At 39.1% G+C, this 21,733-nt stretch overlaps 3 protein-coding genes across 5 annotated transcripts; all 3 read right to left on the reverse strand.

Moving 5' to 3' along the window:
• Positions 1–457: 457 nt before the first annotated feature.
• LOC140801885 (protein BYPASS1-LIKE) lies at positions 458–2,469 on the reverse strand. Its single transcript, XM_073157243.1, has one exon. The coding sequence runs from the start codon at positions 2,047–2,049 to the stop codon at positions 841–843; it is 1,209 nt and encodes a 402-aa protein (XP_073013344.1). The 5' UTR covers positions 2,050–2,469; the 3' UTR covers positions 458–840.
• Positions 2,470–5,793: 3,324 nt separating this feature from the next.
• LOC140801630 (tubby-like F-box protein 14) lies at positions 5,794–10,596 on the reverse strand. Of its 2 annotated transcripts, none has more exons than XM_073156833.1 (5): positions 10,284–10,596; positions 9,101–9,555; positions 8,844–8,931; positions 6,868–7,000; positions 5,794–6,758 (listed from the first exon to the last, which is right to left on the reverse strand). In XM_073156833.1, exons 2-5 carry the CDS (start codon positions 9,446–9,448, stop codon positions 6,029–6,031), a joined length of 1,299 nt encoding a protein of 432 aa, XP_073012934.1. In that variant the 5' UTR covers positions 9,449–9,555; positions 10,284–10,596; the 3' UTR covers positions 5,794–6,028. The 2 variants fall into 2 exon arrangements, with proteins under 2 accessions (XP_073012934.1, XP_073012935.1); XM_073156834.1 differs by having other exon boundaries at positions 10,353–10,572.
• Positions 10,597–11,670: 1,074 nt separating this feature from the next.
• On the reverse strand, positions 11,671–21,145 carry LOC140801972 (polyadenylate-binding protein-interacting protein 4-like). 2 transcript variants are annotated; one of them, XM_073157375.1, is made up of 15 exons: positions 20,762–21,145; positions 19,125–19,269; positions 18,899–19,060; positions 17,479–17,609; positions 17,115–17,302; positions 16,510–16,687; positions 16,188–16,424; positions 15,173–15,297; positions 14,403–14,454; positions 14,260–14,293; positions 13,557–13,849; positions 13,252–13,395; positions 12,585–12,686; positions 12,389–12,454; positions 11,671–11,979 (listed from the first exon to the last, which is right to left on the reverse strand). In XM_073157375.1, the coding sequence occupies exons 2-15, from the start codon at positions 19,261–19,263 to the stop codon at positions 11,947–11,949; spliced, it is 1,884 nt and encodes a 627-aa protein (XP_073013476.1). In that variant the 5' UTR covers positions 19,264–19,269; positions 20,762–21,145; the 3' UTR covers positions 11,671–11,946. The 2 variants fall into 2 exon arrangements, with proteins under 2 accessions (XP_073013476.1, XP_073013475.1); XM_073157374.1 differs by having other exon boundaries at positions 19,125–19,264; positions 20,762–20,985.
• Positions 21,146–21,733: the final 588 nt, after the last annotated feature.

Genomic DNA, 21,733 nt, shown 5'->3' on the forward strand with positions numbered 1-21,733 from the left:
GAGAATCCAGAATTTCTATCCTTTTTGCATTTGGAACAGGAAAAGAAAAAAGAAGCTTATCGATGTATTGGTTCCAACACCGAATCAGGAGGGTGTCAGAATCCCTATCATGTACATGATGAAGATCAATCTTCCTCTTAGTCGCTCTAAGAAAATAGATTACAAGCACCACATCTGCCAAGAAATAGCTAGACCATCTATCCTATCATTCTTCCCTACCATTTGATATCTAGGATAGATTAGCAACTTCTCTCACAACACTAGAGTCAATTCACAATTTCCGATATAATGTACTTCCTCCGCAAATCCAGAATAACACGAGCCGGAAGATAAGAGACATAATTAGCTTAAATGAACAATAACATAGCCTGGTAAACATTTGAAGTGCAATATTTATCCCAAAAGGTACATGGAAGAAAGACTAGAACAGAATTCACACTCTAGAAAGGACCAAATGTACCAGCTAAAATTCTAACCGTCTTTCGAGCAATGCATTTGATCATCCATAAGAGTTTATTGTAAAAAACACCAGAAACTGGGGGAAAAAAAAGCGTAGCATCAGCTGGAAGATCGGAAGCTCTTAGCTAAAAAGAAATTGATACAGAAAAATGCAACAAAAACAGAGAGAAGGCAACATCGAAAACAGATAATTCGATCCAATCCTTCTATTTTTACAGTATTACAGTAAATACAATTACACTACCTGCTTCAACTTATTGGTAGATGGAGAAAGCTTGGTCGGGCCCTTCAGACACTTCATTCCTCCCAAAAACCAAAACGAAACAACAAGCACTTCTCTTTATCACCGAGTTGCAATTCACTTCTATTCCATAGATCATCTCACTCGAGACTGTGCGACAACGAATCGAGCCCCTCGGTGCGGCTTCGCACGATCCGATGGAAGACCTCCCTGACTTGCCGCTCGAGCGGTTCGAGCCCTTCCTTCATCGCCTCGCACAGCTTGGCCAATTCCTCCGCCCCTTGCTTGACCTCCACCTCCTTGTCCTCCGACACCGGGAATTGAATCGTATCAGTGAGCTCCGACAATTGATGTACGGACTTCTCCACCTTCCTGATCTCCCTGAGCAGGCCATTCGCGTTCCTTCGATCCTTCCGCTTCGATTCCTCCACGATCTTCTCGTGCAGCGAGAGGATCGGCGCGGCCCACTGGAAGCTGCGGGGGACGGAGAAATGCATCTGGAGGCCGCGGTCCTGGCAGGGGATAGCGGCGACGAGCGCCCACATGACGAAGAGGAGCACCGAGCTCATGGTGTACACCGGCACCGCGAGGCCGGCGGTGGCGACGATCTCGTGGCCACGTGGCGCGGTGAGGTTGTTGCCGATGGCTTGTAACTGCCGCGCCGCCGACCACGTGCGGGAGACGCTCCAAGAGAGGGAGCGGAAGTGGCCGCCTGGGCCGCTGCCGCTCCTCGACGAGTGGTGGTTGTCGCGGCTGGTGCGGCCGAATGACCGGTTGCGGTGGGAGAGCACGGAGGCGGCATCCTTCTCGTCGAGCATTAGGATGGTCAGATCGGTGAGCGCCTTCTTGGCGCGGCGGAATTGGCCCTCGCTGCGGGCCTTGCCTTCCTCACCGCCGCCGCCGCCGCCGAGGGCGACGAGGACGATCTCCAGAAGTTTCTGCCACGATCGTATCTGGTCGATCCCGTCGCGGATCGCGTTGCAGACGTCGAGCGCCTTGACGCCGCGCTCGAAGAAGTCGGAGATCATGCGATCGAGCGGCGGCCGCGTCACCGCCGCGCGGTGGTTGAAGAGGATGACGCGGAACTCCTCCTGGCAGACGATAAAGGTGTCGAGGAGCTTCCGGATCCAAGGGAGGGAGAGGATCACCTCGTCTCCGCCGGAACCGCCGGCGGCGGCGTTGAGGTCATGGAAGAGTTCTGCCACGTGGCGCTGGAAGGCATCGAGCTCTTGGGTCGGGTCGTGGTGTCCGCCGTCCATCGTGTGGACCTGATCTCGCCGGATGCTTAGGATCGAACGGCCCAGCGACGCGAACGGCACCGAACTCCCCTGGTAGTCCGTCGCGGGCATCCTATCGAAATCCGCCCCACCAAATCCAATCAAATCCAACCCCAAATTCTCATTCCAGAACCGAAACCCCAACGCTCGAGCTTTTATGCGATTGGCTGAGGGGGAGGGGGAAGGGGGAGGGGGAGGGGAAGTATTAAGAGACTAATAATAATATTGTAATTAATCGATGGTGAAATAATTTAGAGGTGGAGAGGTAGGTAGCTTCGAAAAGGGATCACATAAAATTGGGTTAAATAGGAACGGGGATTAAATGGGACATGATCACAGGACGCGGGCGAGACGCGATCGGGACGCGAGGCGGGAGAAGGGACGGAGTCGCACGTGTAGGCCCGCCCGTTTCTTGCGCCGGGAGGGGAGGACCTGGTCCGGGTCGTCGACGTGCGCGCGAGGAATGTTTTTCAGGATGATTGTCGATGATTTGACGGAAATGCCCCGACCTTCGCTTCCGTAGTATTGTAGTAATTGGATCAAACCGGATCCGATAGTGCGTAGAGTATTTATTTATTTTTTTTAGGAATTCCGAAGCCATAGTTTCATTAATCCATGATATACAATATGAATGAAAAAATATGACAACCACATTTTAACACAAGCTCTTGTATCTTATTACAACAGTGAACAACATAAAAGAAAATAAGATATCAAACCCTCTGCGGAAAACAAATGCAACACAAAGTACAATCTAGAGTATTTATAAGAATTTGTGTCTAATATTGTTCTGTGGTTCCTTTGCAATCTCGAAGACATGGTCCCGTATAACTCTAAAAGACAAGAGAATATAATTCTCAATCTACAAGAGATATAGAACAAAAAGGAGAAGAAAAAAAATATCGAAAAATAAACAAAATGGATGCGGTGCAAGCAGATCTGTGTATGTAGCAAAAGCCAAATGTCGGATCCGATAGCGGAGTGGCAAGGATTTGACGTGGGTGAAAGAGGAAGGTATAGGTAAGTCGTGGGAAAGGTTGAAATAGGAAGGTGAGAGATGGGAGGTTGTGGCCAAGCATGAATTCGAATGTGAGCTACAGTAAGGCTTAAAGGAGGAAGCCTAGGGCATGGGAGGAATAGCAAGGCCTAAATCCAATAGGATATTGAGGATGAGATTGGAGGAGGAAGGTCCAAGGGTGCAACAATGAAGCTCGGAACTGATGGAGAAGTGATAGTAAAGCTCAGATTGATGGGGAGACGGTGATGAGAAACATATCTGACATTGAGGACAAGGGATGGGGACGACAATGAAGAAGGAAGAGAGATAATACGAAAAGGGAGAGATAAGGATAAAAAGAGAATGAGATAAAAGAAAAAGGGGAAGAAACCTCTTAGAAGAGCAAAAATATCTCTGGCTAGAAGAGGAAGAAGAGGCAGAGCCACTAACGGTGGTGGTGAGAAAAACCTTGACTTAAGAGGGGAGAAGCCGAAACCCTAGAGCTTTTTGCTATAACTAACTCCATATGACTACTGCAATTATATTTATTTGTCATATGAATAGATAAAGAGATAATTTCACTTAGACCTCTCTAAACTATAATTATTTTACACATATATTTTTAAACCTTTTTTATTATTTGTATAAAAAAGATTTAGAGAGTGTATGCTGAAAATAATAATAGTTTAAGGATCTAAGTGAAATTATCCATAGATAAATTCAAGTTTGATTTATGAAATTTATATGCACACAAGAAGTATAACTAATATATACAAATATAGAATATTAATATAGATATGAAAACTAATCCGAATAAGAATGGTAGATAAATATTAATTACAACTAATTACACATAGACCTCCTAATTTATCATCTATATTTATACGGACACTTCATTTTCTTACATTGACTTTCTTATCTAAGTTTTAAGTTCTCTTTTTCTTATCTAAGCAATTTTTGGAGCTTCTAAAATCAGCCACATAATATTTTAAAAAAAATTAAACAAACAATTAACGAAACGAAACATTTAGAAGGATCTAGATAAATGAGCGGTTTAATATATTAACAAAAATAGATAATAATAGGAGTCCAGTCTAATTTTCTTTTTACATTAATATATCCTTAGAACACAGTAGCGAATCGGGTCGGAAGTGGTCTATCGGATCCATTGTCGTCCCCTAGTACCTTGATGGGCGGGGCATTTTGGGAAAAAGGGACACGGGTACTAAGAACGGAATCGGTCAGCCATACCGTGTTCACTGTATGCGAACTCCGGAGTCGGGACCACCGAGTGGGTACAGGATAAGGTGCGGGTGTAACTTACCGAGGGTAGACAGCGATCGATAGGCCCACCCTTAAAACAAGGAGAAAGATAGATAAGATGGGCCCACATGTGTACGAGTCGCAGAAACCTCCACGTCAGCACCTAGTATTAGATTAGAAATTCGCCGGGAAAATTGTAAACCCGTGGAGTTGACATGTTAACCATTATTTAACCCCGGTGGTTAATTGAAAGGTTGTTGCTTGAGAAGGTCTTCCGTCAAATTTGGACCATTAGTGCTCCCCAGAAAAAAAACCCCTTTATTTTTTATTTTTTTTGTTGTTGTTAATTTCCCATTTGCAGGAAACAAAATGGTTTAAGTTTTTGAAGGGTCTCGGACGAAGTACTCCTATTGTACAGTTGACGATTAGAAATAATTCGTTGTCAACAAATGAATTGGATGTGACATAACTCTTGTTGCATTGGTACTTCGAATAAGTCGTATGATGTTCAGTCAAACAGGATCGGATTGTTATTCTTGAAATTGGATAAATAAATCTCATATCGTACGACTACTTTTCTCTGAGAAAAATAAAGTAGAGATTTATTTATCCAATTAAAAAATAATAATCCAATTCTGTTTGACTGAATAGGATATGCATTAATCCTATCCTTTTCTTTTCTGATTGATTGAGATATATTAGACATTGACATCTCTTGCAGGCCATCCTTGAATATAATTATAGAGCCAGAATACTAAGCCAAATTTGAGAATACCTCTATTTTAATGCCCCAAGTTTTACGTCCTCAAAGGCATAGATTAATTATCTTCTCAGAGTTATATAAATTTTTTTAATTATGGCTACATATGAGTAGGTATATGGAGTTGGAGTAATAAAACAGTTAACAGGAATAATGGTATTCAAACTCTTCCTATTTCTTCAAGCACAAGTTACCATTTCTATTCCTTTATAACATTTGGGGACTTGGTTGAATTTTAGACTTTCCTATTACTTTGTGGACACGGTCCATAGCGTTCCTAATTGTCCAGTTTTAGGTTAAACCATCCAAAGCACTAAACAATTCTAATTATACAAAAAAAAAATTGTCATTAAGATTCGTGTTACCTGCTTGAATTCTTCCAAAGTCTTATATAACGTGGGATTAGTCCTTTTAATCATTGCTTGGAATATTTTCACATAATACAGAAAAGCCAATAATAATAAATAAAATAGAACTGCTACTGAAGCCAACATGAGATCATGCTGAGCTATTCCTGTGAGTTCTTTTTCTGGCAGGAACTACGCAGCAAGCAGCATTTGGTTCAAAAGATTCCATGTGATCACGTCAACTTCCAACAGTGCAGGAGTAGAACATCCATGCGAGCCTGCCAATAAACACACGGCTGCCCGTCTCTACGTCAGAGCCTCACCATACAATAAATAATGCACCACTAGGGTAGTTGAAATTGATTCCAACCCAGCTTTATTAGATTGGGGAGTGGGGACCCATCAGAAATTACAGATCGAAAAGAAAGCCACAGAATGCACAAAGAACATCGAATAAAAACGGCTAAGATCATTTCATGCAACGGGTATTACAGAAACGAAGAAATAGGATGGCAGCAAAATTGAAAATATAAGCATAGGATTAGGATGGCAGCAAAATTGAAAATATAAGCATAGGATTAGGATGGATAATTGCTGCAACCCAAGTTAACTACTGATACATTAATAAGAAAGAAGAATAGTGCGTGATTGTTCTTAAATCAGATTCCATGGTTCCTAACCGTTCTATTCACAGGCCAACTTAGTGTCGAAGCTGCTCAAGCAGATGGCAAAAGCCTGGAAGGCTGACAGCGGATAACGGTAATCCATGGTGAACATATCCTTTGCAACCTTTCCAAATTGCAAAATGATCTTATCGTGCTCCGGCAGTGCTGGCTGCGAAGGCGTTGGAGCTCCCGCAGCAGGCTGTGTAGCAGCAATGAGCTGAAAGTTCTTGACAGATGCAACTGTCACCCGGCCTCGGAAGTTGAGGCACCAGCATTGCAGCTGCTCATGCCATCTTGGAGCCTTGTTCTTAAGGATCAGAGGCCTCTCCTTGCCCTCATCCTCCTCATCATCCACCACTCTGGCTCCTCTAGTTATGTCAGAGAATCGGGCACTGCTGAAATCCATGGAGCGGTCCATGATGGATGATTTGGAGAAGGAGACACTGCCAAATGAGTCATCCAGAGAGCGGGCAAGTAGGTTGTCAGGCTGACATGGGACCGTCCCACCAGCATCAAGAGCCGAGGCAGGAATGGAGTGCATGACACAGTGCATCCGCCGTGGGCCTCGAGTTCCCAAGACGTTCAGCTCATATGATACCTGAGCTATGCTGTAGTTGCCAGAAGGAACTTTGGGCGAAACTTTCTTGGAGTAAAATCTTCGGCTTGTTTTCCCAGTTTGGGAATGGCTAGCTCCATTGTACGGGGGCTGTGTATCATAAATCACGAATTTTGTACCAAGGAAATTGGTCCTGAAAAGCACAAGTGTGGGTTCATTAGTTACCCCAAAATAAAGCTTTCAGCTTTATCATCATTCAAAAGTAGAAGATGATAAGTATTCTGAAGTCAAGTTCTCCTTACTTCAACTTTCCAATATATGTGCTGCTTGATCTTGATACATTGTCTGCATCCATAGATATTATATACTCTGTACACGTTGTACGGCGCCTCCTCTTAGCTGATAAGAGGAATTTCCCATTTTCAACAAGCACAGCTGCAATAAATTTAAATAATAAGTTAAAATAGACTACAAATATAGAGAGACACATATAGACACATTTGCTGTTAGCAATTTTCTGGTAGCATTCTGATTGCTCAGATAAGCGCATGCAAAGGCCTCATGCGACAAGGGGTAAGAAAAAAATAGGCCCACAAAAAACAATTCAGTCGACATAAACAATTTTGTGATGACTGGAAGCATTAGTATGGAAAATGGATCTCCAATAGGCAACCGAAGAAACAAGTTGTTAATTCTAGGACTACAGGTATTCATTAGATGAGCAAAAAAGAAATGATAAGGAACTCTTAACAGATGAAAATAGAAATGAATACTACAGGACTCTTAAAGATATATAGCCAACATAAAAGTCACAGTGGAGTGTTAAAAATGGATGTAGTCTTGCACATTCCTCCAAAGGAACAGTCTTGCACATTCCTCCAAAGGAACATGAAAATAGCTCATGTCATGTCTGTGAGCAGGATGATCAATTGTGCCTTAAGGACTCATTTAGAAACTTAGGCGAGACAAAACCATTACACCGCAACATTAGTGAGTCAATCCCTGGGTTGGTGCCTTGGTCAAGCCACAAGGCATTGAGGCAAGCAACTTAACAGAACAGTATTTTCAGTGTTTCGGAAAGCAGCTAAGGCAACCACAATGGTGGGAAGGAGCAGTGGCGGCCCCACAAAGGGAAAGGGCAGCACTAGTTTGGCGATTGGATCAACAAGGTAGCCTTCACAGGACACTAAGGTGCTTAGCGAGTTGGGTGGTCCGCTTTGGCAGAATAGTTCCCTCCGCCTACTCCTCTAGGAGCAGAAAGATGGATCTCTCGTGGTGACCTTGTGTGATGCGCACACGCCCACCACCACGTCACTGCATGCGAAGCGTGTGACCTAGAGGGAGAGGTACTCACTGGGGTTGCTCTTGCAACACCAGAGTTGTCGCTGTATTCAGCCTCGATGATGGTGCCGGAGTCATCGCTGCCAACGAGGGAGTTGCTAGATTGGGAGCTGACGAGTATATAGATGCGGGATAAGGCAGAGGTTAGGGAGGACTTGAGGAGGAGGGCCAAGTTGTTGCGCACTAGGGGAGTTGAAGAAAGAGATTGAGACATGGTAGGTTAGGGTGCTTTACAATCCATGAGAGGTTATAGGAGAGGTGGGTTAGCGTAAGAACGAATGGATGGATGCACTCCTAGAATGATATGAATGGTTGATATGTAGTTGTTATGTAGTCAATCATTCCCAAACTACCAAGAGACTCTATCATGGCTCTTATCCCAGTAACCACAAAGGTCACATCTTTTATAAAAAGAACCAAAAAAAAAACCACCATGTTCCATCATGTGCATTAATAAAATATGTATATGCCCTTTGAGCAATTTATTTTTTCAGATGCATTATTAAAATACGTGTGTGTATATATATATATATATGTAAATCATAATTTTTTGTTGTTATGATTGTGAATTGCACGATTAAAAAATTTATATTTGTTATCTTAGTTTATATATTATACATCATATATAATTTTTTTCCATTAAAATTGCTAGACCGTCTTGGCGCTATGCAGCAAGGTGGCTGCCTGCAACCCGTGGCCGCCTTTAAAACATTAATAAGAAAGATATGAACTTATTTTCCATAGGAAAGTGACTTGAGACCAGCTTTCGCTTTCAAATATGCTGTTATTCCCGAAACATGTGGCAGTTCACCATAACTCACACTGTAAAGTGACTAATATCTAACTATTGGTTTGACATTAGATGGATAAGAGATTATGCTGGATACAGAATACACTGTGTTGACTTATAAGAACTCCAAAGTGTAAAAAAACTTACCTGTGCTAAGACACAGGAAGAGATGATAAGTATGAGTAGATTTATCTCTCTTAATGAAACACTGAATAGTGCCATCTCGAGGTCCAGGCTGTGAAACAGAAAACAGCAATACATGATCATATTAGTTAATCAAGTTACATATTTTTCCAAGTTTCCAGCATGTACATCACTTTGTCATTCTGAATTACACTACATCTAACAATATAGTGCTAACAGAGTAAATGTTTCTTAAAAAGAGAAGTAGAATGAGTTCTCACCTGCTTCAAGGACACAGGAAAAGTAATCTTCCCAGTGAATTCTGGAGCTTTTACGATCTCTTTACACATTTCCCTCCATGACCGGCAAACAGCTGCACAAGCAACTACATGCTTGCGGGAAGGCCATGTGCTCTCACTTGCTTCCAACCTTTTGATCACATCACGAAGTAGTTCAGGAGGTAAATTTGTCCAGCAGCTGTTCTGGACCACAATAGCTGGATCGTGCACCTCATGCACAGCACTCTGAGACTTTCCTCTGAGATGACCTGGGAGCCTAACCTCAAAACCTCGCCTAGATAAGCTTCCAAAACCATCCCTTACATCACGTACAATACTACGGAATGACATCTACTCCAAGGCAATGGAAGCAAGAATAATTTCCTCCTCAAGGCAATAAATGGCAGCCAACTACATAAGAAACAGGGGCTGACAATCTTTAAATTCAGCAAGACAACCTGCAAGAAACATGGCAATCTCACTAAGAGCTCTCTGGAAAACTAAAAATTAATATTACAAACAGAAATATTCATGCAGACTGTACAACTTTTCGTGTCTCCAAAACAACAGGTAACTACAATGATGCAACGGATGCATGATGGATGCCTACGGAGCATGTGATACAACACACATGAAACTAGGAAAGCACAATAATAAAAGAGGATCCTACCATGAAATAGACAAAAGACCGAGTCCGCGAAATCAAAGACTCTCCAATACTTGATTACAAGAATTAGCTATGCATAAATCAAGACTCATTTTTGGTCTTCCATTTCTACATAAAAAGTTTCAGTTTTGAGTACCAATAACTGCTAGGAATTCAATCGGTGTACTAACATCCACTGGTTCTATGCAGCATGTCCTAAAATTAACTTTCAGGACCCATGGAGACAATTTCCACAAAAAATTTGCAGCTAGTTTACTTGTATTCCATCTCCCACTGCTAACTTCCTCACTGAAAACGATATATCCTAATTTCTTCCCAAAGAAAGGAACTTTAGAAACGGAAATTGAAATTGCCCCAAAATACCAAATGGAAAACCAAAAAGAAAAAAAGAAGAAAAACTAGATCTACCGCGACTCAACTACAGAGCTTGGCGGAATAACCCGAAAAAACTAGCAAATGGGAAGGCCAAGAAACTCTAAAAGGAACTAAAACGGGATAGATCTATAGACCAGCACCAACCTCCTCTTCTCAAACAAAACGGCAATAGACTTCGTACTTGCTTAAGAGATGCGCACTTAAAACACCAACCCTCGAATCGAAGCGGCCCCAAGAAAAGAATCGCGTCCTCGATCGAGATCTCGCAGCTCGCGCCTCCAGATCACAGTAGCTGATCCCTTCCTTGTTTCGGGCCTTCCCTTCCCTTCCCTTTCTCTCTCTATCCCTCGCCTCCGCGGAAGCCCTACTTTTTTCCACCACTCTCCCACTTTGACTTCACCTTTCCCTTTATTTTGTTATGTCTTATTCTTTTAAATATTTTTTCCCCCATTCCCCTGTCAAGACGACGGACCTGAAGAACGAGTTAAATCCACTTGAGGAAAAGAACGGTCTACCGAGAGGAAAGTGGGAGGAGATAGAGAGGTAAAAGAAGGATTGCTGCTGATTTTACGGGCTTTTGACTCTCCCTAATTGTACGCCATTAATGTCGCAAAATTTTTTTAAAAAAAATAATAATAATAAAAGGTAAAAAAGATGAATAAATGACATTATTGAGAAATTTATTTGCCACCAAGATAACGATATTAGATGATATTTTTCATCGAAGGCATCACCTTTGCTATAGTCTAAGAGCTGATCATTGCATGCTACTCGCATGCAGAATAAATTTATCACTTATCAGACGAAGAAAGAAGCATGGAAAGGGCTTTCCATGTTACTTTGACACGTTAGAAGGCATCACAAAACTTAGCTTCATCGAAGGCATCACCAAACTAGGTATCATGACATATTATTTACCCATGCGATATACTTTTCAAACTTATTACCTAGAACTGTGTCATCTTTATAAACCTGGGAGAGACAACGTCGAACTTATATATATACAAAATTCAATGGTATATATATATATATATATATATATATATATAGTAAAAATATTATTTACGTAAATGTGAAAAGTCCCGATTAATATATATATTCACCGGTATAGCAATTAGGTGACCAAACTATTTTGATGGTACCACAACTAGGTCACCAAACCTTTATTTTTTTTGTTGAGAAATTGGTCACCAAACTGTTGTGGCCGAGGTTCCTCATAAGATACACCACTGGAATGAGAATCGAGTATTCTAAGATTTAGCTGAGAAGCGATAAAATGCAGTGGCCTGGGTGACTTAGTTCTGTAGGATAATTTTGAGAAAGCCGGCCTGCTACTATTAAAGATCATTCTGAAACAGTTCCAAGTTTTTAGGTGTTCCTTTCTAAATTTAACAGAGATGTGTGCGAACTACATCCCATGAAATGGAACTTTAAAGTCAAGAGCCGGCCATTCTTTTCCGGACAGATTGTTTAGCATACTAATAAAAGAATGTTATAGCAAAATTATACATGAAAAGGTCTAGCCAATGAGTAACTTAAAAATGAAACTTCTTTTCCGGGAAGTGAGAAAAATATGTGAGCACTTATAATTTACAAGCATGAAGTACAACACACTATTCCCAGGGAACTGCTTGAGTTGATGAATTCTCTTTAAGCAATGAATTATATAATTTACAATTCAAACTTGTATCTGTGGAACGCTCAGATTTCATGACTCAAGGGAGTCCGATCTCCAAGGCCAACGGTAGCACCAGAGCAGCATCGCTCCTAGTTGGAATTTGTGGCTGCTGTTGGAGAAAGGAACACACTACTGAAAATTTCTCCCTCTGTAAGGCAGTTCCTGGGAAAATAAAAAGAAAAAAGGAAATCATAAGACGGTGAGCAGCTTATGGGACAACATTCCTAGAATTTGCAGGTTGCTGTAACCATCAATATCTTGTGTTAGCAAATTGTAATTCAAATCTCATAACAGGGTTATGCATAACACAGATGAAGTACATTAACATAAATTGCATAATGCTCATTACGATTGATCATGTAGGTGGAATTTGAGAATTCCACTTGGATAGAATAACTTTAACTTGAAGATAGTTATAGAACTCCCAACTGTACTTTATGGATTTCTGAACTGCAAAGCATACATTTTAACCCAATCACAGGTATCATACAGGATGGAAAAAGGAGCTGAAACCTCACACCTTGGATGACAAGCAAGAAATCATTGAATGCTAAAACGGAAGCAGACTTACTGGTGGATAAGTTGGCATATAATAAACTGGCCGTGTCTGCCCAATAATCATCTGCTGCACATTGTACTGTAAAATTTGATGATAGCATCATTAGCCCTGATAAGTTGCTCGAATAGATATCACTTAAACAACTCTGATACTAATATGCACATTCAAGATATGCAACATAATTCACCCAGATAGGGAACTTGCATACCAAGGGTCCATTGGGCGGAATATATGACTGTGGAGATTGCAATTGTGCAGCCTGTGGATTGTAAATGACAGGCTGATGTCCACCACCAAAGGATGGTCCACCCTATCATAGTGGTTCCATGTCAGAGATGCAATTTAAGAAAAAAGAATGAAGAAAATCTAGTTCTTGGAAGCAATTATACAGGAGTTTACATCAAAAGTACCAGCATCTCTCATAACTGGAATTGAAGAAAAGTCCATTGGCACATGGAATGCCAATATCCTTTTATTCATGAATAATGGCAGAATAACAGACACAATCATTTGTAGATTCACTCACAGTAACAATTGATGCATGAAATAAAGTCCTTCCGAAACAAGATTGATTTATAAATTAAGATAAAACATCTTGTTTGAACCAAGGATTGGCTTTGGGAGGAAATAATATGCAAATAACTATACCTATTAGAAAGAAAATATATAGATAATTGACAAAGAAAGTAATGACAAGATCTATGACTTCGATAAGAGAAAGTACGTCGTCATTGAGCTTATTTATACATTAAAGAAAAAGGTAAAATAAGGTGAAGCAGAACATAAATACATAAAAGGAAACAAAGAGAATGACTAAATACTTTATAAAATCACTATCTTGAAAAAAAAATTGAATATTGAGCTTAAGTTCTCACCCCAATGCCTACAGGTAGGCCAGGCATATGTTGGGAAGCCGAAACGTTACTTGTATAATAAAAAGATCCATCAGATACTGGTGATTGTGGCCTTAAAGAAGCTGATGGGGTAAAACTCTTAGCATTGGGATTGAGCTTGAACTCCTGGACCATTAGAGTACTTATTCAACAGAGAAACATAAAGAAATATAAGTATAAATAAACATAAAAAGCAGGTTCACCAGCGAAGTAAATAGTTGATCTATGGATTAGAAGGAAAATAGAAAACAAAAGGGAAAACTTCAGTAAAATATTCATAATCAGACCTTGGCATTGGGATTCAACATTGACCTTTCTGAGGACAAGGATCCCATTGAAGAGCTTGGTGATAAAGCAGTGCCAGCTGGAACTGAGCTAGCACAAACACGCTCAGAAGTAGATGTGGAACTACCAGGTCGTAAATATGAATTCACTGGTTCAGTTGCAGGAGACAAATTGCTAGATATAGCAGAATATGAAGATTCATTAATTGAATGTTTCTTTCCTTGAGAACAAGTTGAAGGATCATGTGCAATGGCACCAGGATACGATCCCTTTAGAGTTGTCAGTTGGGGTTTCTCTGCAACATTTATCAGCATCACATGTATAAGAATCCATGACTTTGTCATTACAAGAAGAGCTACATCAATCTCAATCCACCGTAGATAGTTTAGAAAGAATAATAATAATAATAATAATCGTAGCAGTAATATCTGTTTAACTTTATTAATATCATCATTAAATTGAGCTTTGCAAAGACAAGTGAAAGCCCAAGGTTACAAAATTCTCACGCAAGTTATGCTAATATTCTTTTTTATGAAAAAGATGTCAATATGCTTCATAACCCACATAAATTCTTGTTCAAACTATAACTACAGTTAATAAACACAGCGTTATATAACTGGCATACAATAGTAAAATGGGCAAACGGAAGTACAAAAAAGAATAAGAAAAAAAGTAACATGAGATAGCACGTAAACATTTACTAACCCTCCACAATTAAAGGTTTACTCTCCTCCAAGGTCTGCATGAGAAGAATGAAATAGATCAAATGTGACGATAAGAGACATCAGGTAGAAAATGAATTTATAGAGAAGCTGGTCAAATTATCTTCCCCTTCTATCTGCACGCACCTTCATGACACACGTTTCCCTGCCATGACCTTTTATTTCCTTCTCATTCAACCTAAATTCATTCGGCATATCAGATCAAGGCATCAAGCATCCACGAGACACAAAGTTACAAGATCTTAGTTAAACAACTCTTAGCTTATTTTCACTAAAACTTTGTCAACAAATCAAGTAGCTCATAGAAAATTAAGCTCATCTTGATATGGTGAGATGGTGAGCTAAGCTCTTTAAGCTTTTATGAAAAGTTGATAGAGAACCAGCTTACTTTCTTAAACTTAGATCAAAATAAATTGCAGGTCAATCTTGAGTAAACCATCGGAACAATCAGGTTTCACTCAGTCAGACTGGAGTAGATAAAGTTGTGTATTTATGTAAACTTTATATACAAACTTACAACAATTTCACAACACAAATTACCCTATACATCTGAATCATTAGAGCCAATTTCACTTGGGTTATTCTTAAGATAGAACAAGTTGGAGTCCAAGATTAAATTGAGCTTGTTTCAAGCTTCAGCTGGTTTCATGTCTGTAAATGTTGAGCAGCTCAAATTAGGCTTTTGTTTGTCTATAGTCTATACGAAGTGGCCTGAAGCCATGAACAGACTAATGTTGAAAATATGGAGCTCGATTCTAAACTTTAGGCTCCCAAAAAAGTTCAATTCAAAGTTGAATTGAGTATTAGACCTATGCTCAATCAAGCTCACTCAACTACACTTCCTATTTCTCATATTGAATTTCACGCTCACAGAACCAGAAGGAAAATGCACAAACCTGCTCTCATCCATGGAAAGGGACTTCGTTGCAATATAGTCAGATGTTAGTTGACTGACATGATCAACTGAATCATTGGGAAATTCATTCTTATCAGCAGGTAAATGGGAACATGCTTCTTCATCCTGAACATAAGAATAAATGCAGACAACAGCTTCATACAAGATAAAGAATATAAGACCATTTAAAATAGAAGTGTTTCTATATAGCATGCCTAATAGAAAAGATCTAGTTCGCCCCCATCATGAGTTTGATATCAAATTATCAATTTTCACAATTATATATATACACACATACACACAATGCCATAAAATGTTCACAAGTAGCCTTTTACCTTATTTCATGAACTTCAATTTAGTCAGCAGAACAATTTCCTTCAAACAAGGATAATTCATGCAAAATATATCAAAACACAAGACAAACAGGCATGTACTAGACTTTTCTGAAAATTTTGGTGCCTTAGACAATATTGTGAAAATTTTGGTGGCAACTGACAAATATTTGAAACCTAAAGTAGAGTGACAAATAACGCATCACCAATTGAAAATAAAGGCTCCTTTTCTATCAAAAGTAAAAACTAACCACAGTAGAATTTAGTCCAATATGGACCATTGCTAAAACAAGTATTTATCTTATAGAACTTTGTGCAACAGAAATGTTACTCAAAAGTATCTCGCATATAGCCAAATATCTAGCAGAATTTAGAAAGATTTTGTATGCAAACCTGTGAAAGTATAATAAGGAGAAAAGAAGAGAGGAAAGAAAAGGGACCACAAAAAATGCAACCACTTATAATGTTTTTCCCATGATTTAAGGTTAATTGTGAACAAAGGCTTAAGATAGATCACCAAAGCAAGCATCCCACATCAAGATCAAATAAGTTTCATGAAGCCACAAAAGCTTCCTAAGCATGGAGTTATTTAGCAGCACATATTATCGTGGTATGCAAGTGAACTGGATGCAAATTTTAAGAAAAAGGAAGAAAAAGAGGAAAAGGTAGTGCATAAGTGCATACCACTGATGAACAGATGGACAATTCCAGTGCTTCAGTATTAGCTTTCCTACTAAATGAATCAAAATTAGAACTAGTAACTATTGAACCAACGGAAGCCCCTAAAGTTTCAATATTCCAGGAATCCGTGTCGGACTTTTCATTTTCTTGAAATCGACTGCCATCAACATCCCTACAGACTGCTGAATATCGTATCTCCTCATCAAGATCAAATTCTTCATCGAAATAGATTCCTCTTTCCTATTAAAGGTAATCAAAATATTTCAACATGGTAAAAAGCACGCTGAACAAAAACATAAGGTTGGTATGAGACACTAGAATTCACCTCAGCTAGATGAAGATCTTCTGTTTCTTCACCCTCTATTTCTCTAGCAATTCTTGAAGCTTCCCTTTCAAGATCTCTCATCCGAGGACCTCTCTCAAGCTTTGTTGTGTAAAGTTCCTCGTTGAAAGTACTTTTCACTCCAAACAAGGTTTCATTGGTTTGAAACTGATCCCAGTTCCTAGTAACAGTAGACAGGGTTAGGAGCCAATCCAGACGGATGATTGAAAAAAACCAGAAGATAGGATCTCATCGATTTATCAGTAAAGCAAATTAACAGGAAGCTATCTAAATCAATTTTAGAAAGATCAAGGATTCTTAAATGGAAATAGAAGTCCGATATTCTAGAGATCAGTCAAAAAATTGTAAATGACAAGCATGCTTAGAGAGAGTAACTATTGAAATGATTATTGCAGGAAACATAACAGCTGAAATTTCAAGCATTAAAACAATGTATGGTTATTAGACAAATAGTTAGGAAAGAAGAAACAATTAACTTTAAACATTACAAATTGGTATATCAATTATTCAAACTGATAGTTATGATATCTAAGGTATAAAGATAATGCAGTTAAGTACAGCTCAAACTAAAAAAATTACTTAAGTACCTATTCCATGTTCCATCAAATATGTTCTCCAGCTCAGGACATTCAGAATCACCTTCATCCGGGGCCCAATGCCCCAACTCTCTCTCTTCAACATGATGAGAATGAGAGATGACAGAGTCAATCATGAGGTCTTTGCATCTGTCACTAGTATGCCCATTTGTGGATTTATCAGTACTTAAAGATATGCCCTGAAAATTGATCAAAGGCACAAACCATCAATTTTGGTTTGACAGGCAGACATGGAAAACTAACTAGAATTGATTAATTGCAAACAGAAATATCACTGGAATACCGATAAAATGATGCAAAATGCCATCATACTGACATCTTAGTAAAGTAAGAACGGCATAATATTAGAAGGAACCTTAGCAAAAATTTGGACAAGTTCTCTTGCAGGAATAATCATAATCTGAGGCCTTTCAACAATATCAGAAACAGGCTTTGGCCCTCGGAAAATACCATCCTTAGTTAATTGAGCCATTTTCAAGATAACTCCTGCAATAATGTTCAGAAAGTTAACATAAATATAGCTATTGTAAAGAGATTTCAAAGCAGTCAAATTTTATTCTCTCGCCAGCTAAGTGAGAAAAGGAAAAAGGACGAAGAGAAACTACCATAAAATAATATTTGAACCAGTGAAGGTATATTAACATGGGTTCTACAAAGCCTTTGCCCTAAATTGGATTCCTCCTTGCAGCAAGTATGCTAGGGAGTTTATATGTAAGATACTGCAAAATGGAAAGGATTGGCAGAAAAGTGGCATGGATGATCCAAAGCATATTTAGGCTTGTATCTAGGAAGGGTTCGCTCCATATGTCCAGCCCTGTTACCTTACGACTTTGAAGCACAAATACTCCAAAACGGGTGGAATATATGTATCCGATACATATTGGATACGGATATGGATATAGATACATATATGGGTCGGATGTGCCCCAAATATGAACACGATACATTTCTAAGGTATCCAGATTAAAAATAAATTATTTTAATTTTTGGATATGACTCAATATGAAATAAAAATGTCTTTTTTGGGAACTAGTTATACCGGGTGGAAAGAACCTATCAACTCATTAAGCTTTAATGAGAGGAAAGAAGCTATCGACCCCTATTCTCCTAATTCTAGCCAGTCATTCTCTGTCGACACTCTGTGTCTTCCTCTCCCAATGCCGACAATCTTCAGACTTCTTAGAAGGTATCGATCTCCCTCCACTTCTTCCTCCTCTCCTCCCATAGCTTTCCCAGTCCACTTCTAACCCCCTTTCTCCTCTCCACCACCACACCACAACTCCAATTGATTTGAGATTCAGTCTAATTTTGAATTTTTGCTCCTCGATTGGAAAAGAAGTGGGTTTCTTGCTGTTGATTCCAGTTGAATATGAAATGATTTTTCTGTAATAGAAATTTAGGTTGCTATTTTGCTGTTCTTGCTTGCTATTTCCTCTTCATTAGAAGTTTGGCTGCTTGCTTGCTATTTCCCGTCCTTCCTTGCTTCAGAAATTGACCTGAAATTTAGGTTGTTTACTATTGAATCTAGTTGGATTGTAGATTTTGGTGAAGGCTTAGTAGAACACGGTATATTTAGTGGCAAATTTGCAAATATATGAATATAATATATTTTTTATTTAATTTATTTATTAGTATATCTCTATTGTATATGTATCTTATTTTTTAAGGACTTGTCGTATATTTGTACCCATATTGTATCTGTATCCGAGCTTCATAGGCCTATGATATCCAATCAATCAAAAAAAGTAAAGGTATATTATATAAGGACACCATACCAATATCTTGGTCAACATTTGCTGCATGAAAGATTCCAGAGATAACAGATCCATTCTTCACATGTACTTCCACATGATGGCCAATAAGGGAGGTCATGACATATATTAGTCGATCGCGTGAAGGACTTACAGATCCTCCTACTTTCTCTCCATTTAGTAAACCTGTTCCAAAATTCTGTAAGAAATAAAATCAGAACATCATGACAAGTAGAAATCACTGGTTTACCTGCATTCCTAAAATGGTTGGATGCTGACTTAGCATAGTGCATCTTACTTTCTGTCCTTCCTCCAATGTCCTTATCTCCTTTTCGACGGCCAATACCATTAGCCGAAGTTCTGGAAGATAACACTTGTTGTGGGTTCATCCTAAGCTTCAGTGATTGATGAACCATGTGTCAATCAGCAAATGTTCTTATCAATTGTAGTTTTCATGAACGCAAGATTTTATGGAGATGCATGTGCATGAGGAAAGAGCAAGACAAACAACTTTCCAAAGATGCATTGACAATTGAATGACATAAATAGATGAGGCATTACAAGTAGAAACTTGATTTTTTTTTTAATGAACAACTTGTCAATTAATAAGGTCTTGTTTCAATATCCAAGGCCTCTATAACACTTATAGCAAGAAAGGAACAAGACAAAAAGATAAGAAATAACTTTACAAAGTTCAGTAATGATTGCTTTCAGCGATCAATACCGGTACCAAAGATTAAGGTTGGGATACCTAAAGACAGTGTGATTCAAACATAGAAAATCTTAAGTATGATAGAAAGGTCAAAGGGTTAATTCTTATTTTAACAACAAGTATAATGTACAAATGCACAAATGATGAATGTATCAAAAGCTCATCCACATGAGAAAGTTCATCTACTAGAAGAGTATACCAACTTGACATGACTGCTTTTCACTAGCAAAGAATCAAGTGATATTCTACAAACCATTGTATACAATTAGATATAAGACAGGCAAAACACAACTTGTGGAACAGCAGTGGTCGTGTCAGTGCTTAAGTCTATTTAATCTTAAATTTCAAGAATAGTAATATATGTGGATAGCTTTTCAATCTTATTCATGCAATCTAAGTTAGTTTCTGGATAGCTTCATCATAAGAGCTTAAAAAACCCTAACATTCTCCCTATCCAACAACAGACTCAAACGCAAGTGCTATATGTATAATATATGTAAAATTCCTTCTCTTATTTCTCTCGGCACCTCTATTTTTTGTTGGTTATGATATAGCAACCCATAACCAAATCAACATCTGTAGGTGGGAATCTCACTACGAGGGTTGTTAAGAAGAACAGGACAGGAGGGGCTTCAAGACTGGATCGAGTAGGAAAAGGGGTTTGGACTTTGGAGCAAGTTTTTACTGCTTAATGATTAGAAGGTGGCAGAGGAAAATTAACAACAGTCAAATCCTATGAATCATGGAAAAATATAACCCATTTTCTAATTCCCATATCCACAAATCTTGATGTACCATATTGGGATATCAGGGAATCAAAGCCAAAAAAATAGAGTTAGGATTTAAGGCTTCATAAAAGAGCATCAAGATGTTCATTACGATTTCCTAAAAAAGACTAACTAATTTGATGATTTCACATTTCCGTCCTCAGAAAGAGAGGATTTTCGATTCTTTGAGAAATGCATTGCACCCATAGCATGGTACCATAAGGGAAATCCTATAAGGAGGCGCAAAGGATAGAGTTAAAAAAATAGAATCTCAAGAAATCATAGCATAACACTCTAACCGACAGAAAAAATATATATAACAATTAAGAGTATCATGGCAGGAATAACCAAGAACTGAAGGTACAAACAAATGAACCAACTAAAAATCGCCAGAACACAGGGTCTTACCTTGTTGTTTCCGCTTTTAGATCTTTCTCGTCGTCTATTCACCACGAATTCGATTTCGATCTCGTCCGAGCTCTCGATTCGCGATCTCGTGAACCAAAAAGGAATAGAACAACAGAGAATGCGAGAGCGAGAGCGATCGGAGATCAAGAGGAATGTAGCACGAGGAAGAGGAACGGCGATCGGAGAAACCCAAACCCTAACCCTAGCTATGTCGGAAGCGGGATAAGTCAGACGGGATAAATTCTTTATCGAATTGTTATACTTTCCGATATTGGATAGGTCCAATTCTAGTCGACGACCTCGCGTTGCCACGGCGGCCCATGTCGCAGTTGATGAGAACGCAGAGATTAGTGTTCTCCTTGTGGCAACAGTTAGCACCGTTGGATCAAGACTTGAGGAAAAAAGAAGAAATAGTGAGCCATGAAAGGTTTCGGAATATCATCACTATAAAAATAATAATAATAATAAAGAAGAACGTAACCCAAAATTGGCAATTGAACTACATTTAAATTCTAATCATCCCCAAAAATAATTATGTCAAATTAGCATAGATATTCGATGATTATTCATAATAGCTTTCTCTTAACAGATTTACACATTTTAACCAAAATTGTTCAACGTAGTCTGGTTACATTCCGCGAATCAAGTTCTCTCGTTTGATGTGCTATCTCTGAACTTAATTAACTTTTGCTTGTTTCTTTGACGTATCAAGGAACATCGTGTGAAATAGCTCGGCAGTCCTTCGTACTCCAAAGATAGTGTGAAATAGCTTGGAAGTCCTACATACTTGGCCATCATGTTCATCATCATACAGATAGCACTATATCGTATGGCCCGCACAGGTATTAATGACGAGGTTTAAACTCTTTGTTCTCTTCCCCCCCCCCCTCTACATCAAGCACTCTAATAAGATAAGTAGATAACCTTCCTTTTCTCCGCAAGTACAAGGCTAACCACAAATGAAAGGTCAAT

The sequence above is a fragment of the Typha latifolia genome, chromosome 15, assembly GCF_019914945.1.
Source record: "Typha latifolia isolate L0001 chromosome 15, TyphaL0001v2, whole genome shotgun sequence".
In the NCBI taxonomy this organism is placed as follows: Eukaryota; Viridiplantae; Streptophyta; class Magnoliopsida; order Poales; family Typhaceae; genus Typha; species Typha latifolia.